The sequence below is a fragment of the Dermacentor silvarum genome, chromosome 11 (genome assembly GCF_013339745.2).
Source record: "Dermacentor silvarum isolate Dsil-2018 chromosome 11, BIME_Dsil_1.4, whole genome shotgun sequence".
NCBI classification, from domain to species: Eukaryota; Metazoa; Arthropoda; class Arachnida; order Ixodida; family Ixodidae; genus Dermacentor; species Dermacentor silvarum.
The window spans coordinates 70,641,557-70,660,087 of NC_051164.1; the positions used below are offsets into that span (position 1 = coordinate 70,641,557).

Sequence of the window (18,531 nt, forward strand, 5' to 3'; positions counted from 1 at the left end):
ACTTGCACGGAAAATTGAAACACATATTTAGCTAATTAACAAAGATCCTATAATTATATGTTGAAAAAATCATCTTACGGCAGATATTGCAATTTACGATTTGTAGTCGGTGAGTTTGCAAGATATATTCACTTGAAATAAATTTCCAGGATAACACAAGTTTCGAGATATTATTTCCGAAGTTGCGGAGCGAAAAGCATGGGTGTTCCAGTTACTTGTGTGCTTCAACCCATAAAAGAGCGTTTTATAAGTGGAAGTGGAACAGAAGTGCACTTTTAGTGCAAATTTGATGGCCCATATCGCCACACTGTCGTCATTCTGGAAATGCATTCCAATTGGTTACGTCTTGTAAACTCACCGGCTACGATTCGGAAATTGCAATATGCGCCGTAATGTAAATAATTGAAAATATAATTCGTGGATTTTTCTTCATTATCGGAGTATGTGTTTCGATTTCTTGTGCAAGTAATATCCGCCTCTGAATAAACCAGCTCGATGAGTAGAATTATGTTATCTGCAACAGGCTATTTTTAAATGCTCCCTAAAAATTAAAAATAATAACCCTTTATTATAGTAATCAATGAGAGGGAAATGAATATGCGGGCTTTGTTACTCTAGCGCACTTGAAGGGAGCGTCCAATATTTTTTTTCAACAGTTTCTTAACAAGTAGTAAAATACGAATAATCGAAACAAACTGACTGGCTGTATATGTTTAGTAATTCATAATTCTACGAGAGTGATTAGGTCTTCAGTGAGAATAGTAGAGCGTCTAGCACTGTCTTTTATGATACTTCAGGACGTGTAAGCGATGTTCTGTATGTTAAGCCGTAAATTTTGAAATATTCAATGTGGTAATGTATGTGAGTGCAACATCACATTAACAGTTGCTTTAACGTTCATACATAGCGTAAACTGTAGACAATAGGTATTTGTCAGAGAAAAAAGATTCTCTTTGGTGAACATGTGTGGTTCCACTAAAACTTTGAATCTACATACAAATTGCGGAATTTTATGCGAATACCTCATTTTATTAGTTTTTTTTTCTTTTTTCAATACAAGACAGTTATATGAAAGTAATAAAAGTTCTTAGGTGCAAAATACGTAGATACTTGTAGTTGTGTAAGCAAAAACTTTATTTGCATATAGCCAGAGCAAGTTTCCTAAGGCTGCTCTAATTTTGTTTACTTCATTTAGCGGTATCAGCGATTCCATTCAGTAGCAGCGCGTGTTTTTTTAAACATTCATGAGCATACGTCTCTTGTTTATTTCTCACAGTGAACTGGCTCATGAAAAGATCCAAGATGACGCAGATATCAGTGCAAAATATCTACTCGCATCGTGTATTGCTCGAGTAGGCCGCAATTCAATTGTGTTCTCCGACCAATTATAGGAAAAGGAAGCGACGCTTCCTCTGAATCAGTCATTCTTGCAGTGTGAAGGGAGAATAATATATCATGAAGATAACCATTCCTGCGTCTTCGCCACTAGGAACATGGTCTGCCAATTCTCAGGGGCGCCTTCGACGATTGTCTGTACGCGCTCGTAATGCGCCTGTTAGACCAAAGGAAGACATGGTATGCAATCCGGCTGGAGGGCAGCATTTAGTGCAGGGAATCTCGTTCAGACGGCTACCCTATTGCGTTTATTCACTTAGTTTTCAGTGAAAACGAACTGTCTATGCTATTCTTCCGAAACACTAAGACCGCTTATCCATCCCCTTCTAGGAAAGGTGATCAAACCAGCGAAGACCAAGAAAACAGACGTGTCTCCGATAACTGCAGCAAGGTTAATGGCCACCCACCTGACATGGAAAGGGCTTCCGGCGCACCAACGGCGGAGGGACCACGCGATTCCGATGAATCTGGTAGGCCGTCCCCGCCGAATGACCTGTGCGCTCAGCGTCTCCGACGACTTACGTGCGAAAGACATTACGACTGCGAAGAGTGTCAAAGGTTTTGTCGTCAAAGGGCGCACCTGGCCCGGCATCGCCGCAGGTACACATCCGAACGTCTGTTTGAGTGCTCGGAGTGTGGATCTCACTTCGTCCGGAGAGGAAACTTAGACAGGCATCTCACGATTGATCACCACAGATGCCGTGTGTGCCCGGCTACGTTTGCGGACATTTATGGACTGGCGGCCCATGTAATTTGGCACTCGCTTGATCTCATGTGACAGTGTGGCAGGTGCGACTGATCGACCTCCTTCGCAAGCAGGTTTGGCGGCACTTGCACAGGGCTGGATATTCGCGAGTCCAAAGTGTGTCTGGTGGAAATTGTACACGTCAAAGAATATCAAATTCCTATCGGAAAAGGAGTGAAATTACACTGCAGAGCAGTGTCTGCCGAATGGCTTTATGTCGCCCGGGCCAACTTTCGGATATAGTGCATGAACTCATCGCTGCTGCCTGACGTTCCAAATGACTTGAATTTGTTAATGAATGAGGTGACAAGGAGCTGTTATTACGACACCTTGCCTCGTGCATCCCATTCTAAGCATTCCGCGCTCGGAAATCCTGTTAAAATATAATGTTACCTACAAAGTTAACTGCGCTGTTCTTTATTACCTCTCTACAGCCCGAGAACGGCTGCATGAAATCATTTGTTATCACTGAATAAAGTTCTTAAGAAATGTCTTTCAGTGTGTTCATTCCGAAAATTTTCATTCTTTTCGTCATTATTTTCTTCTCTATACACGAAGTGTGAGACCTTAAAATCACTCGTGTAGAAAAAGGCAATCAATATCTGTTAAATTATCAAATTTATGTTTTTTGTCACCTTAGGTCATTTAATGTCGTAAAAAATTGGTAGAAACAATCTCATAATGTCTGCTACGGTAATGCAGTAATCTAGCAACACAAGGTATTGCAACCGTCGTAACAGGTCATGTGTGAGTTGTGTACTGTCACGGTACTCTGTGTACACTTTGCCCCATCTCATGCATCATGATGCACCCGGGCTTCTCTCTCGCGCTTTTTCCGATCACGCAGCGCTATCTACGGGTCCTGCCATCAAATCCACGCGTGGCCTACGAGAAGACGGGTGGCGCACCTATGAGTGTGCACGCTTGGAATTGTTTCCTCAGTGGCTTCACACCGCTTCACATACTCAGTCACCCAAGTTGGCGAAACGTTCAGTGAAGAGCTGCACACACCCAGCGCATTCGTGACGCAGCCTGAGGAAGCGCCAGGCTGCTGTCTTCGAGGAACCCGTCTGATGTAGCTTCTATTCCGCCTAGCGCAGGAGAAATCGTAAATGTTTCCTGATGTTAGATTCTGCTGCTCGGAATCGTCGCCCATCGCGACATCGGCTAGTCGAAATGCTGCCGGACTCCTGTCTTGCACTTCCAACTCCGGGTTTGCAAAAGCTGCCCAGTTTGCATAATACTTTTCAAAGCTTAACAAAAGAAATTCAGTGCCATTCCACTCTGTGAAGGTGGATGACCAGCGAAGCTGTGTATGTAGTTGTAGCGCCCACCAACGCTGCATGCAGCGCGGAGCGCTATGGTCGGCGCTGCAAAGAGAAGAAAAAATAAAGAAGCGCACTGTCGTTCTGAAAGCTTGCCACGCTGGTCGTCGCAACCACGTCGCTCGGCTCGCCGCCTTCGCCCTTCTGTAAAAGTAGGCACGACGGCACGGCTCACGCGGCCGCCGTCACTTATCTCCTACATGGTCATTGACCGTTGTTCCGGTGAAACGTTCCTAGTTTGCGGGATGGGGGCCACATGGGCGGTTTCGCATTTCTTTCCGCCTCACGGTCCTGGTGGGCCGCACGCTTACGCTTGGCGTCCGCAGCCTCCTCATCGTCGGCGGTCTCCTGCGGCACCTACCCTCTTCACAGTCATAGCGGAGCTGACGAAAGGAGCCTACGTAGAGCATGACGTCAGGAGACAGAAGGCACTCAGATTAGTAGAAGACACGTTTGAATACGCGGGATGGCGTACGTTTGTATGCTGCGAACGTAGACATGACCGACGCGTGTTAAAGTGCACTATCTGTACTTAACGGCTTAATATTTGATACCAAGGTATTAAACTTATTGTTTGCACGTTGGCAGAGCGCTTGAAGCCTGCTTCACCTCCACCGTGGGTCGGCCCGGTACTGCACAATCTTCGGGATCGGCCCACGGTTTTTCTTCTACGGACATCGATCCGCAAGAAACTAGCCATATACATCCTTGCTGTCAAAAACTGCGTCCATTTTGCTTATCACATGAGGGGTAAGACACTATAGAAGATAGCTAGAAATTGCAAGTGGTCTGAGACAAAGCCAGCTAACGCGTTGCATGGTTCCCGTTTGTACCACGCGTTGCAATGCCATAGCGTACTTCAAGCCATAGTGGAGCGTAACCGCATCTCCCCTCTATAAACCGTTAACATGACGATGTTTATTTTTAGGGCGAAAGCATTATATGTATCATTAGTTCATCGACTGACCGAAAACGCGTCGGCAACACGAGAGAGAGAGAGAGAGAGAGCAAGGAGAAGAAAGGCAGGGAGGTTAACCAGGCAAGCGTCTGGTTTGCTACCCTACACTGGGGGTAAGAGAAATGGGGAATAGAAAGAGGAAAGAGGGGCACTGAAAGTACAAAAAGGCAACGAACCCATGACCTTTGGTGGAAGTCGAACCCAGCACCCGTGGTGGTTTTAAGGCGAAGTTAATCAACGCACAAGTAATTGAGGCGAAGTTAATAAACGCACATGTAATTGAGGCGAAGCTAATTAGCGTACATGTAATTAAGATAGATTTATTTAGACGCTTGACACACGAGCTTTCGTGGGAGTCAAACCCACCACCTTTAGTGTTAATGGAGGCACAGTTAATTAAGAGAGTTAATTAGTGCACTTGATCCCACGACCTTGTTAGAAGTTGAACCCTCGGCCTTTGGAATTAAGAGGGATCACTAAGCGAAGTACACTAAGCGAATTAAGAGCATGGGTAAGCGAATTAAGGGGATGTATACGTCATGTGTCCGTCTTTAATGCATCTGCACTTGGGCTTTCGCCTTCGAGTCGTCATAGGGATAACATAAGAGACCATATGACGATTCTATTTTAACAGCGGAGCTGTTTAAGCCGGGCGTAATGTGTCAACCGCGAACAGAAAATGTGGGCCAATTCTGGCGGTTGTGCTGAAAGGGTCCAAGCGCAATGGCACAATAGCGAAGTTGAGCCTGGCTAAGTCTAGTTAAGCATGGTTGGGACAACCTAAGCTTAGTCAGTAATCGATAGCCGATAGATCACCAATAAATAGCTAATCGATAATCGATCAATATTTATTAAATTCCGGAAAATGCTGGGGATGACTTGGTAGTGCTTAGCCTAGGCCAAGTAGGTGGCCAATACCTTGCGATAGCCAATCAATAGCTCATCAATAATCGATCAGTAATCAATAAATTCCGGAAAACATGCTGGGGAAGATTTCGTATTGCTTAGCCTGCCCAAATACGTGGCCAATATCTTGCAAAAGCCAATTGATAGCCAATCAATAGCTAATCTATAATCGATCAATAATCGAGAAATGCCGGATAAAATGCTGGGGATGACTTCGTAGTGCTTAGCCTAGACCAAATACGTCGCCAGTACCATTCGATAGCCAATCTATAGTCAATCAATAGGTAATCAATATTTGATCAATATTTGATTAATAATAAATAAATTCCGAAAAAGCATAACCCGTAAGGCCAGGACTAGCTAGGTGCCGATCAGCTCCGATGTTTCTTTAGCCTTCGATGTTTCTTTAGCCTCCGATGTTTCTTTAGCCTCCGATGTTTCTTTAGCCTTTAGCCTTAGGTTCATTCCTAAAATGCTGATGACTACAAGATGGAAAATTGGCACTTGTGAAGCAATTCGCGAATTCGCGAAGCAATTCAGAAGTTGGCCTTGCCAAGAGGAGCATATGGTGACTGGTGGAGATAAATGTGCTGAGTGCTGTGGCGTCCTCTGCAAGATGTTTAAAGATGCACAGTGGTTCCCCCCTCACGTCTCCGTGGCGATAAACGTCAACTCCAACTTTTTTCTTCGTTTTCACGCTTTCTTGGAACTGCGTTCTGCGGCGTGGTTAATCGTCTTCGATCAGTAGCAAACAAACGGTGTTCAGTCTTGGTGTCTAGAAATGGCAGAAGAAAGAACTTGTTTTCTTTTTCCGGCGAACACCACCAGTGACGAGACAGTGCCACTTACAAGGCACGCCAGAACCCTGAAGGCCTCTAGCATTTTGGAAGACCATGTCAGGTAAGCCCACTTGCTTTTAAAATTTGGTGATTGAAGCCACTCAGAGTCCACCCGGTGTGCAGTCTGTAGCATATTAAGATTCGTTTCAACGGAAATATCTTCAGTTACTACAGATAGTTTCTGCTGTCTGCATTAAATATATTTTCGCGTGGGCGTGTTATCGTGTGGGTGGTTAGAAAGTTCGGCAATGTCTTACGCAAATCCTTCTTTTTCTTTGTGTGCTTAGAGCTACAGCAACTCCTTCGGTATAGTTCCCAGCAAACCTAAACTTATCAATTTGCTTGTTTTAGTTTTGAATAGTTATGTCTCGCTTGCAGAGCAAAATATATTGGAAGCAGTTATCTTAGAAAAGGTTGTCGCATGTTTTTGCTACACGATAGCACTAATTATCATCGCCAGACGCATCTAGCCCAGGGAATGTGCACGCTACTCAAAATAGGAGCAAGGAAAGAAAGGGTTACGCTCAGCCGACTAACGCGCAGGGGCGAGCTGTGTCATGGTGTAATTCATTTCAATTAAAAATTATGTGCAGGTCGGTACTGCAGCACAAGACTACGTAATTTTGTTTTGCTCACTAATTTCATCCACCCTTGTATCAGACGCTCCAGACCCCCATTTGCTGCAATGCAGATAAAGCAGTGCATGCGTTAACGTACCGCAGTGATCACTCTGTTTTTCGAGAATGGCATCAAATGTATGTCATGATATACCTACCACGTTGAGCAGGTACAAAATCGGAATGTCTGTGGCAAGCGGAGTAGGCGACCGAACACGCAGCACGCGCTAAACAGACAAACACGCTATTACAGCGCAGGCACTGTAGCTGAAGGCCAAATCCCACAGTTCATCGTCAAGAAAGAGCCGACAAATTCTTGTGAGTGCGCCATGAAAACGTATCAGCAATGGCGGGAAGCCAACGCCGTACACGCACGTATAGACACTGATGACTAGCAGACGACGCCAGGAGCAATCCACACTCACCGTGGTGACGACTACTCGGCTAGATTTCGCAGGAAATGGTGTCCTGGAACATTCCGTACATACTGGTCAAAAACCTGCAGACTCGCTTTTCAAAACCAGAGCAGAACAGGACGGCCGACAGCATCAAACTGCCTTCACGCAGCGATCGCGCGCGTGGCGTGGCAGCGGAGCCCCATCATTGACGTCACACGCAAGAGGGCGCCACTCATAGATCTCGGCATGGGTTGGGCCTCTTTTGAAGTCAGAGAAGCACAAAGCAAAATTAGTTTTGAAGAAAGGCTCAGGAACATGGATGAAAATAAATGGGCGGCTTAAGTGCACAAGTATCTCTACATGAAAAGCGTGGACAAAGAATGGAGGAAGAGGTCAAGGAAGTTGGCAACCAAGTACAGGATAATCGAAACTGTAAATAGACAACCAGGGGTCATCAGAAAGAAAGTGAAAGAAATAGAGACCGTGAATTGGATGCAAAGAATGGAAACGAAAAGGACAATGGAGATTTACAAGAATGAGAAGAAAGAAATTAGAAGGGAAAATCTGTACGATAACACAAAGGGCAGTGCCTTGCTATTTGAGGCTCGAGCCGGTTGCCTAAGGACGAAAACATATCGGAACAAATATTCGGAACTAGATGAGACATGTGTATGCTGCAGTAAAAATCCAGAGACCACTCAGCACATCCTAATGGAATGCGACGGGATCCACCCAGCGAGAACCGTAGGTAACGTGCAACTCCCAGAAGCGCTTGGGTTTAAAGTGGAAGGAAACAAACAGATCAGCCGTAGAGATCAGCAAGAGACGATTAGAGTACTGGTGGAAAAAAAGCAGGGAAAAGATGGATACGACCTGATCTCTTAAAATCATAGGCAGCGGTACAAGGTAAATTTTTGAAAAAGAAAAATAATGAGAGGTATACAAAAATGCTAGATAAAGAACATGTATTGTATACCTGATTAAATCAAGCAGGCTAGGTGACTATTTGTCGCCGCCCCGTTTCAAAGGGGATGCCAATAAATCATCATCATCATCATCATCATCATCATGGGGCGTATAGTTCGAAGCAACACACGGGCTTTCAGAGACGCCTTTGAGAAACACTCCGGGTTAAGTCTGGCTACCTGGCATTGTTGAACATAACTAAAAGCACGACAAAGGTGTGCTTTCGTATTCCGCCTCCATCGGAACGAGGCCGCCACGCCGGGGACGTTACCCGTGGCTTCGTTCTCGGCAGTTGAAAGCGGTACCCACTTTATTAGCATGGTGGGTCTACAAAAGTTGCAAAGTTAGAAGTAAGAGCTAGTTCAGAAAGCATACAGTGCGACCGAGAATGGGTCCTGTGTTGTCCATTCGCAAGTATACTAGGTCATAGAAATTGTTAACTACTATTTTTTATGGCATTACGTGACCGCATACAAAGTGTATGGCGCGACTAGTGCTTGTCATAATGGTCAGCAAGGCGACGCCGTGGTAAATGCGACTTGCGTCAGAAGGAACGCATATGTATTTAAAGTTTTCCGCGAAGCACGTTGCAGTTTCTCAGATGTAAAATTTGGGTTTCTCCCGCCACTGGATACTAGCGTTATGAATAGGTTGGTGCCTTCCAATTACCCACCAAGAAAATGAGGCCGTGTACCGCGCCTGTTTTACGCCGAGAAATTACATGGTTATCACAGCAGAATATCAAAACTTTGATTCACAGAATTTCTTTCCTGCCTACAGCGTGGTGGGATCTCGACGTATGTTGTTTGTTTTGAGATGGTCTCCTCGGTCGGCATCGACACCTCCGTGTCATAACAACGCAGGGATCCCTGGGTCGTCGCTTTTTTATTGCGTTAGCAATTATATGGACACTTCAACCGGATTTCTGCCGTCGGCATCACCGTCGCCGTCGCCGTGAGGCTCCGTATAGATAAAATCTTCGCCGCGCGCCGTATGCCCGAGCGGAAGCGTGCGGGGACGCGCGCTATCACAGAGAGCGAACGCACTCAATCTCCCACGCGCAAGCAAGGAAGCGGAAAGCTAGCGCCGGAGGGAGCGGGGGGGGGGGGCACTTCTACTCTGCCAACAACCGCGCTCGTCGCTCGCCCACACCGTCTCTTATCACCCGCCGTGGTTGCTCAGTGGCTATGGTGCTGGGCTGCTGAGCACGAGGTCGCGGGATCGAATCCCGGCCACGGCGGCCGCATTTCGATGGGGGCGAAATGCGAAAACACCCCTGTGCTTAGATATAGGTGCACGTTCAAGAACCCCAGGTGGTCCAAATTTCCGGAGTCCCTCACTACGGCGTGCCTCATAATCAGAACTGGTTTTGGCACGTAAAACCCCATAATTTAATTTTTTTAATTTTTACCGTCTCTTATCTCTCCCACGCGCAAGCAAGGAAGCGGGAAGCCAGCGCCGCAGGGAGCGGGGGGGGGGGGGGGGGGGGGCGCACTTCTACTCTGCCAACAACCGCGCTCGTCGCTCGCCCGCACCGTCTCTTATCTCCACACGGCTCTGACCTTTATGCACTGTGCATTCGCCGCTCAGTTTCTGTTGAAGCGATAGACCACACGTACCTTCGCCCGCTGCAGCGTATGGGCTTGCTGCCAGCGTTTTGACAGTCGTTGTCTGCAGTCATTCCGTGTGATCTTTTCATGTTTGTTTGTGCGCGCTCACACCACGCTTGTTCATTCAGTTAGTAATAGTCGGGCCACATTTTCCAACGCACGCTACACATGTAATGCTGCCCGGATCGGCAGTGCAGCGCTACAGGTGTGTCCCTTCGCACGCGCTGCCCACGGGAAGCGCTTCTCACCAACACCACCGTTTCACACGCGCCTTCTCGTGGTCATCGAGTCTCTCTTCGTGTCGGTCTACTTACGCCGCAGCACACCTGCTTACTTAATCAGCTCATGTTTATTACAATTCATATTGCTACCAAAGCCGCTCACCTTACTTCGTATGACATTGCTGTGTTGCTATCACATTCGTTGCTTCGCCCTTAGGGCGAAACTCCTTTCCGACTCACCCACATCTCCTGTCTACTGCTCCCTACGTTGCTAAGCTGTCCATTTGTCCGTTCGGAATTAACTCTTTATCGACGTTACTACCAGCCCGATGGTCGTAAGTGGCTCCTTGTTATGCTTAGGAATTTTCGTTCCGATATGTGCGCGTGTTTCGACACCGACCCGCAATGTGCACACGCAGGAGTCTTCAAAACGTACGAGCACCTGCGGTATCGTTACTACTGGCGAGTAATGTTTAGCTTGGTCAAAAAATTTGCTCACTCGCGCCCGTAATCTCGCACCCGTAAGTGCCTGCCTCATTCGGCCCACGCAAAAAGCACTGGCGATCCGTCTGTCTCGGTCGTTGAAGTGCACCCATCGAATCAATTTGGCTGACCTTGTCCTCGGCTATTCTCTGTCAAAGGCTGATTCACACTAGGCCGACACGACACCGATTTTGGTCTGCTGACTGCTGGCGACAGCGTTTTCCTTCCTTTAAACCGTTGGCGACAGCGTTTTCCGCCCTGTAAACTGCTTGCGTCATCAGTAGGCAGACCAAAGTCGTTCTCGTGTGGGCGTAGTGTGAATCAACCTTCACAGTTTATTCTGGAACAAAATTAATTGCTCGGCATATTACAATGTTCGCTGTGACTCACTTGCTTTCAGGGTAGGGGAATAATTCGATTGCCAATATTTCTAAAGAGCTACATACAGGGTGTCCCAGTTGACTTTAGCCAAGTTGTCCAAAAAAAAATTTCAACAAAGACACGGTCCCACATACAATTATATAACCTGCGGTATTTGGTCGCCAGAAGTTTGACGAACAAACATCATGGGTCGTATTCTGAAACGTTCCACTTCGGCGATAGTTCACCTTTCACCTATAGGCGCGCGCTGATTGGCTGGTTGAGCAAAACCGGAAAATAGATTGTGCCATCTTGTACTTCCGGTGCACGTCATTTCGACGTCACGGTGTCATTGGGCGTTCCCGACATATATTGAAAACGAACACGCCTGTGTTGTACTGCGGTCGATACATTCGAAAATAACACACGCGAGCCACTCTGCACTCGCACGGTGCGCTCTCTCGTGTGTTGCAAAGAGTTCGAGAGCGTGTGTTGGTAGTGTATGCTGACATCACGGGTAAGCTGCCGGTTGACTTACTGAACGTAACTATCGCCTAGGCGAACTATCGCCGAAGTGGAATGTTTCAGAATACGGCCCCATAGGTCTTAAAATTGTCTCGCACCGCGTTTTTTTAAATGTTTTTATTCATTCATTCTTTTCTTTTTACGCTGAAGAGCTTGGCTAAAGTTAGCTCGGACACCCTATATATTTAACTCGGCGTCTTATCACGCAATATCGTTCGCTCCGTCATTCACGCGGCATCTTCCCTTGCGATGGCAGTCGCTTTGCAACGTCTGCGCTCTGGATGGCCTATGTCGAACCCAGACGCGGCGGACCTGCTGCCGCGGGCGTGACGTAGCCTGTAGTACGAACAGTACGAACGCTGCAGATAGTCGCATCTGGAAGCCAGTAAATGTGCGCCCACTGCGCACATTGTCAGTTTTCAGAGCAGCAGCAGTGAAAGCAGTGAAAGGAGCCAGGCACATCGGGGGCATTTTCGCGAAACAAGACAATCCAAGCTTTCTTAAGCGCCGTCTCTTGAACGCATGAGAGGGTAAGCAAACATTATTTCGTCCCTCCTAGCACTACCCCTTCATTTAGGTCTGCGAATTGTTTTCAGTGCGTAAGTACACTGGCTTCGAATCATGAAGCCTTGACACGGAGCTTTTCCTGTACTCAGGAGGAAGTTGGTTGCGGAGGTATTACTCTCGTTATTAGGCGTTGGTGCAAGCGGTCTCTGACATCGTCCCTAATAAGATTTTTTTTTCTAGTAATGAGCTGAATAGCCATGATGGCATCAGATGGCTCGCTAGAGTATATTTGCTTATATATACTTCGAGTGACTTGGCAATCTTCAGCCTTTAACGTGTCCTACTGTATAAAAATAGCTCTCTACTAATGCTACCCTGGTCAGTGTGAGGGTTTTAGGATATTACACATGTTTGTCTTTGTCGGCTGCTTGTTGGTTTCCTTTATAACAGCAGCGCCGGAGGATGGTTCTGAGAAAGGGCGACGGAGCGCAGTCGGAGAGTTGAAGGGCAACGACGGTGAAGTTGTAGCATGGAGGGGAAACGCAACAGCGGTGCTGGGGAGGAGGAGGGAAATGTCAGCAACGGCGGCGCCCGCAGAACGTTTTGGAAACGGTGGCAGTACGCTCGCAACGCGCACGCGCCTTGTATACGTCGCCGCGTGGGCTCAGAGCTTCATTACACATCGCTGTGGGTGACGACGCACCAGGCCCTAGTCGCAGACGTGGAAGACCGAGAAAGCGCGCCACGGCGGAAGTGGCTAGAGCAGCTCGAAATGCCGCTCGTCATAATCGCCGTCGGGGCGAAGCGGCTATAGATGAAGCTGCGACAGCGGCCCGACAAGAGCAACATGCGGCCCTAATGTGACGGAGCCGTTCTGGCAATGCAGAATTGGTGGAGAGCGCCACCTTGATAGGTGAAGGGAGCGACAGGGGCTAACAGGAGGATTCTGGCGATGTCGTCGAGCGAGCGTAAGGAGCTTCGGAGGGTGCTTTCCAGGGGGCTGCCAACTATAGGCTTTCGCCTTCCCATTCTTAGAAAGTATTAAGCATCCCGCGTAATTTTAAGGCTGCACCTAAAGCGAAAACTTTAAAAAGTTAACTAGAAAAACCTCAATAAACTCTTCCTCGTAACCACAAATGAGTTGTATCTGGAAGTGTAGCCGTTTTTTTTTTTTTTTTTTTTTTGGCAGAGCGTGGAATCAGGTTAGCATAGTGCAGCTTTAATTAGGTCGCTGTTACAACGCAGACGAGCATGAAACGCAATAACGCATCTGAAACGCAATCTGGCGTTCCCAGCGAGGCAGGCAGTGGCCGGCGAAGTCGGATACGTCACGCCGATGACGCCCGGATCGCCAAAACTGTGGCCCACAGCCACGTGGCGATAGAGTTGCTGCCGCAGCGCATGCGCACCAGAGTGCAGCGAGCGAGCGTTTTTTTTTTTTTTTTTTTTTTTTTTTTTTTTTTTTTTTTTTTTTTGCGCGATGCACTCTCGCTCGCCAAGCGGCTCTCGCGCGTTGATAGGACATGTTCTGTTCCCGCGTTGACCACGCCGAATCCGAATGCCGCCAGTCACGTTGGCTGCGCGGCACAGCTAAACTGTCGAGCCATAGAGTATTATGTTACTCTATGGTAGAGCGTCCGCTCTGCGCCGGCATCGCGTAACTGCGCTGCGCGTGTCGCCCGCCCGCGTTACGCCGAACTATATCCGCCTTTTATACTCTGCGTCGGACGCCACTTGCTTGCAATTATACCTCAAAGAAATAACCAGGCTGGATAAGTATTTTGATGAATGAGCGCGATCACACAGCGAGACTACACAGTACCAAGAAGTATAAACCATCCACTGCTCCGAGCAGGGCCGGTATTTTGTAGCGATGCCTTTAAAGTAATAATGCCTTTTCGCGCTTATCGTGCTTTGTCAGTGGTCAGAGCGACGGTCCGCTCGCGTTATCAACGTTGATATCGTGAGCGGACCGTCGCTCTGATAAAGCGCGATAAGCGCGAAAAGGCATTATTACTTTAAAGGCATCGCTACAAAATACCGGCCCAGCTCTGCTCGGTCGCCTCCGTAACGGCTGAACGTGCGCAGTAGCAGTCTGTGGAAGTGACAGAACGTTTCTGAGGCGGCGGTCGTCGGCCACGGCAGCAATACCGTGAGTAATCTCCGCGTTTTGTCTGAAACTTCTCAGAATTGTAGTTGCGAACGTAGAATGGCGACGATCACTTGAAGAGCAGTTTACTGCGTCTCTTACGTTTGAGAACATGCTCATGTTAACGTTTGGGAAGATTGACACGGATACTTCAGATCGATTACTTCACCGGACGGCGCAATAATTAAAGAATTAATTTACGCCATACAGGCGGGCATTACCGTCACACGGTTACATTTACGCAGCGGCAAGGCGCTCTCGGCTTTGTCGATGGTGCTTCTTTCACCACCCTGTGGTCTATGGAACGTCTTTGATAGAATGGCGTCGCAGGGCTCGTTTGTGCACGAAAGATTGCAGTAAACGTTAACATGTTATATTGCCTGATAATAACTACAAGCAGCGCGACGTCGACCAAGGAATGATGTCATAGATGTTTTTCATTGCCGCGCTGCACTTTGGTAAGTTGAATTTCCCTTTTATCGACGGGAAAAAGTTTGAGGTGCTTTTCGCGTGCATTCACGTAGCTGAGACGTATGCAGCGGTGGAAAGCAATATGTTGAATCCTTGATCCCTCTTCAGCGATCTTGGTTGATCCTGTAGAGCTTGCCCAAAGATAAGTGCGTCGGGTAGCGCGAAGTAGGAAAGAGGCAGACAGAAAAGACGAGGACGGAGCGCTTCTGTGTGCCTGTGTCGTATACTTCGCACTGCGCCCCTTAACATTATGAAAAGTCGACTATCCCAAACCGCCACCATTGTAAGTTGCCCAAAGGGTAAAATGTATGGCCCTGACAATTCCAGCTAGCGAAATGTATCGCACGCATTATTGGCATCAATTTTTGCTTCGTTATCAGAAGCAGTAAACGACGGCAACGCTGAAGAAAAAAAATGTGGTAGATTCTCTGTCTGATATTAGGTCTGTGTGATTCGACGTTACTATGACGCAGCACTACAAATAGCTCAGGACTAAGGAGGGCTGAGGTAAAGCCCCTATATTTATAAAAGTAGCGCCATCCACTTCCCTCCTCCTCCGTTCCACTATCGCGCTCGGCGCGACCAGTGCGATCGAGACGCGATATCGACAGTGGCGCCGCCTGCGTCGGGCCTGCCGTGGCAGACGACAGCTAACGCGCTACCAGAGGAAATCCGAGGAAAACTTCGATCGCGCCCTGCGGAGACGTTTTTGAGGCGCGATTTTGCTTCGTCAGTCAGTAACTGGTCTTAATAATGCCGTTTTGGAAGTAGCAACGCGACGATGCGAGACGGCGCAAATATCAAGTGTGCAGCAAGCGTTTGCGCACGCCGGATGGTAAACAAAAAGAGCCTTTTGCCCTCGCCTTGTCGGTTGCGGCAACTTAAGGCGCAGCAGCATGCCATCACAACGAAGTTCTTGTCCCTAACACGTTTGATCCGTTTGTGCGTACAGCACTTTCGTCGCACAGGCCCGAGAATGGCAGTCGGAGCGCGCTGGAAAGAAAAAAATATACAAAAGCGCGACGCGAACTTCCACGTGACACGGATTGGCCAATGGGGGAGCGGAGGAGGCTGGGGCGACAGGAGGCGGCTAAGAGAGGGCGAGGAGGAAGCGCCGGGGTGAGCGCGGTGGCGGCAAGATCTAAGAATGGCGCTACTTTTATAAATATAGGGGCTTTAGGCTGAGGCTCGTGTATACCCGGCCCGGTATGCCGAGCCGGATGCAGGCATTGGGTGACGCCCGAACACATTCAAGGAGTGCAATGCAAAGAACCATGCATTTCTTCGGTCATCCGAGAACCAACATCTCGCTGCAGCTGGACACTTATGCCAGTTCCCAGTCGTGGATGACTCGAGGGCTAACGACACATACGATCGATTTACTGAACTTCTGATGAAACACATATTTTCCTTCTTCCTTCTCTGTCTAGTATTACATAGTGGTCGTTCACGTATTTATCTTGAAGCCAGTTAATGACTCGTTCCCCGTAACGGCACCTAAGCATGCACATCGGGAAATAATGGTACTCGTGGCAGTCACTCTTAAGCAATGCGAAGGTAACAGCGCGTAGAAAGTTCCATAGTACCTTCCTGATAATTTACGCGCGATTGATGATCATGCGTGATTTATGGTGATGTAAGCTTAGTGATTTTCCAACAATGTAGACCTACCTAAAAAACGTGGCCTTTGGTAATTAGAAATAAGCAGCGGGTTTTCCTTTTTTTTTAAACGGATACGCATGAAGAGGAAAGAAAGAAAACTTCGGGATTTTGAGGACTTAAGAACAGATTTTGATAAGGAGATCTGAACACACCAACATGAACAGAAGTCAAACCACTTGAGCAGAACGTGTTCCTAACGGCCAAAGCATGAGGTGACCGTCATCAGTGCGAGAAAGGAGATATCGTAAATATGGTCGCACATGCTCGCATCTAGCCGGTTTCGCATGAAGTGTGATCGCTTATATCACGAGACAATATCACGTGACAATATCACCAGTGCAGTACGAACGACGCGGCCCACGCATTCTGTGCGAGTGTTCTCACTTCCGAAACATTACAGTGTCGCCCATAACTTCTGAAGCGAGGAATTCAAAAATAAATACCCATTCTCCATATTGATTTGACATATGTGTACCGTATTAGAGGCTTTTCAAGAACACATTGGCATTACAAAAACTTCAAGTGCGCTACCAGACGAGGACGGTGAAAGAAAACGGGAGACGCACGAGCGCTAAGATACGAGGAATTACGATACCTGCGTTATCACTGATAGTTTTGCTAGTTGTGCTTACGTGATGTCCGACCACGAAATGCCTTTATATTCCGCTTCGCGGGCCTCAATAGATTGTTACAAGTGGCGCCCATCGGTCTCCCGTCTTCGTTCACCGTCCTCGTCTGGTTATGCGCTTGAACACGCCCAAATGGCCACATTTTAAACATTAAAGAGCCGCTAAAGCGGCGAGCTGCAACCATAGGCTGCACGTAGGGCACCTAAACACAAACTGTTCGCAAAGCATGCCTGTGGAAATTCGTTTCTGCTCTTTTAGTTGAGCGGATCGCTGCTGCTGCCTTTCGTGACCCGCGTTTGTGAAGCGCGTCTGGTCCGCTTCCGTCGAAGAAGACAGGTGATGTGGCCGTTGTTCCGCAGTTTGTTTCACCCGTTCAAGCCGCGTTTGAGGCAACACGGTGATCTCGCTATCTCGTCAATGCTGCGATAACATATCGCGAGTGTATCCGTGTCCACGCAGGGAAAATAACTTTCCCAATGCGGGCATTTTCCATTTCCGGCTGATTTGCTGACCACCCTATCAAGGTAGCCACATTAGAAAGAGGAGACACCAATTAACCCTGCAGTGACCAACACGTCATTTTTACGGTGCTGACTTTTGATGCCTCAAATTCTTGTTTAGGCGCAGAAAACTTATCGAACAGGCTACACAACCGTCGATACGCTGCAGCAAATTATCTGGGGTTGATAGTTCAGAAAGCCCGTCACATAATTATCAATTGCTAGGCTTGAGCGAATGATCAGTACTTTCGAATAAGGAATCGAGTAATGTCCACTTCGATTCGGTCTTCGAATCAAATTGTCACTATTCGTATAGCATGAATATTCCTGGATTATGTATGAAAACATAAAATATGTGGCATTTTCTGGTACCTATGTATTTCACTAACCAGCCCTCCTAAGTACAAGTGCTTGTGAGCGTGGCAGGGCCGTCGACGTTAGCGCAGAACTGATACACTACTCAGAACTTTACACATCAGAGTACATTGAGTTTGGAACTAACACAATGCTAAAACATTCAACTGCAAAATGCAAAGGGACTTTTGAACTTGTGAGAGCATGCGTAACAAGGGGGTACTGGTTTTTCGTTCTGTAAAGGAGTGGAGATAACAACCGGAACCAGGAAATAATTTACGGGCGTAGGCAGGTGGCTGCCAATCCAGTAGGTCTGGTTTTCTATGAAAGCGCGAACTATTCAACTAAGCTCTCTGGAATTCTAAAGTATATGTGTGTGTGTGTGTGTGTGTGTTGGGGGGGGGGGGGACTATTGTTTATCTAATCGTCTATCTTATTGTTTGCCTAAAAATTTCTGGTGTTTCGGCCCACTTCAATACAACACATTTACGTACATTATTAAATAACTATTTTATTTAACATCTCATTCACTAAGATCAGCTGCCGTTGTTCCCCGCAGGGGCGTCTGCGCAAGCAGGCGTTTGGTGTGTTGCGACACCACGTACCCGAGCACATGAGGGTTGGACCCTCCCGCGTGTAGTAGTCGCGGCTTAGCCGTGTCCGGGGAAAAGGGGATCCTGGGAGTTGAGCCGAAGCCGGGTGTTTGGACCTTTTGGGCCCCTCGGCAGAGGCAACACACTCCTTTGGCCTCTGCTTCACATAGACGGCACCCCCGGACTGACCCACCCGGGGGAAATCGGCGGTCGCCTTTTCCTGTCTTCCTCTCCAATCTTCGTCTTTCTCTCCCGCTTTTCACCTTTCCTGTCTTCTCATCTTTTCTATTCACTTCCACTTTTCCTGGCGGCAAGGGT

The 18,531-nt window shown here is 47.7% G+C and overlaps 1 protein-coding gene and 1 pseudogene across 2 annotated transcripts in view; both read left to right on the top strand.

Moving 5' to 3' along the window:
* Positions 1-2,711, top strand: part of LOC119433571 (zinc finger protein 586-like) — a 14,042-nt gene extending 11,331 nt beyond the window's left edge. Inside the window, exon 3 of one of the 2 annotated variants that reach the window (XM_049659355.1) lies at positions 1,726-2,711. In XM_049659355.1, coding sequence (XP_049515312.1) covers positions 1,726-2,173 — 448 coding nt within the window. In that variant the 3' untranslated portion in view covers positions 2,174-2,711. The remainder of the gene's footprint in view (positions 1-1,725) is intronic. The other variant, XM_037700822.2, reaches the window with a different exon arrangement.
* A 1,252-nt stretch (positions 2,712-3,963) lies between these two features.
* Positions 3,964-4,128, top strand: LOC119434207 (U2 spliceosomal RNA; annotated as a pseudogene).
* The last annotated feature ends 14,403 nt before the right edge of the window (positions 4,129-18,531 follow it).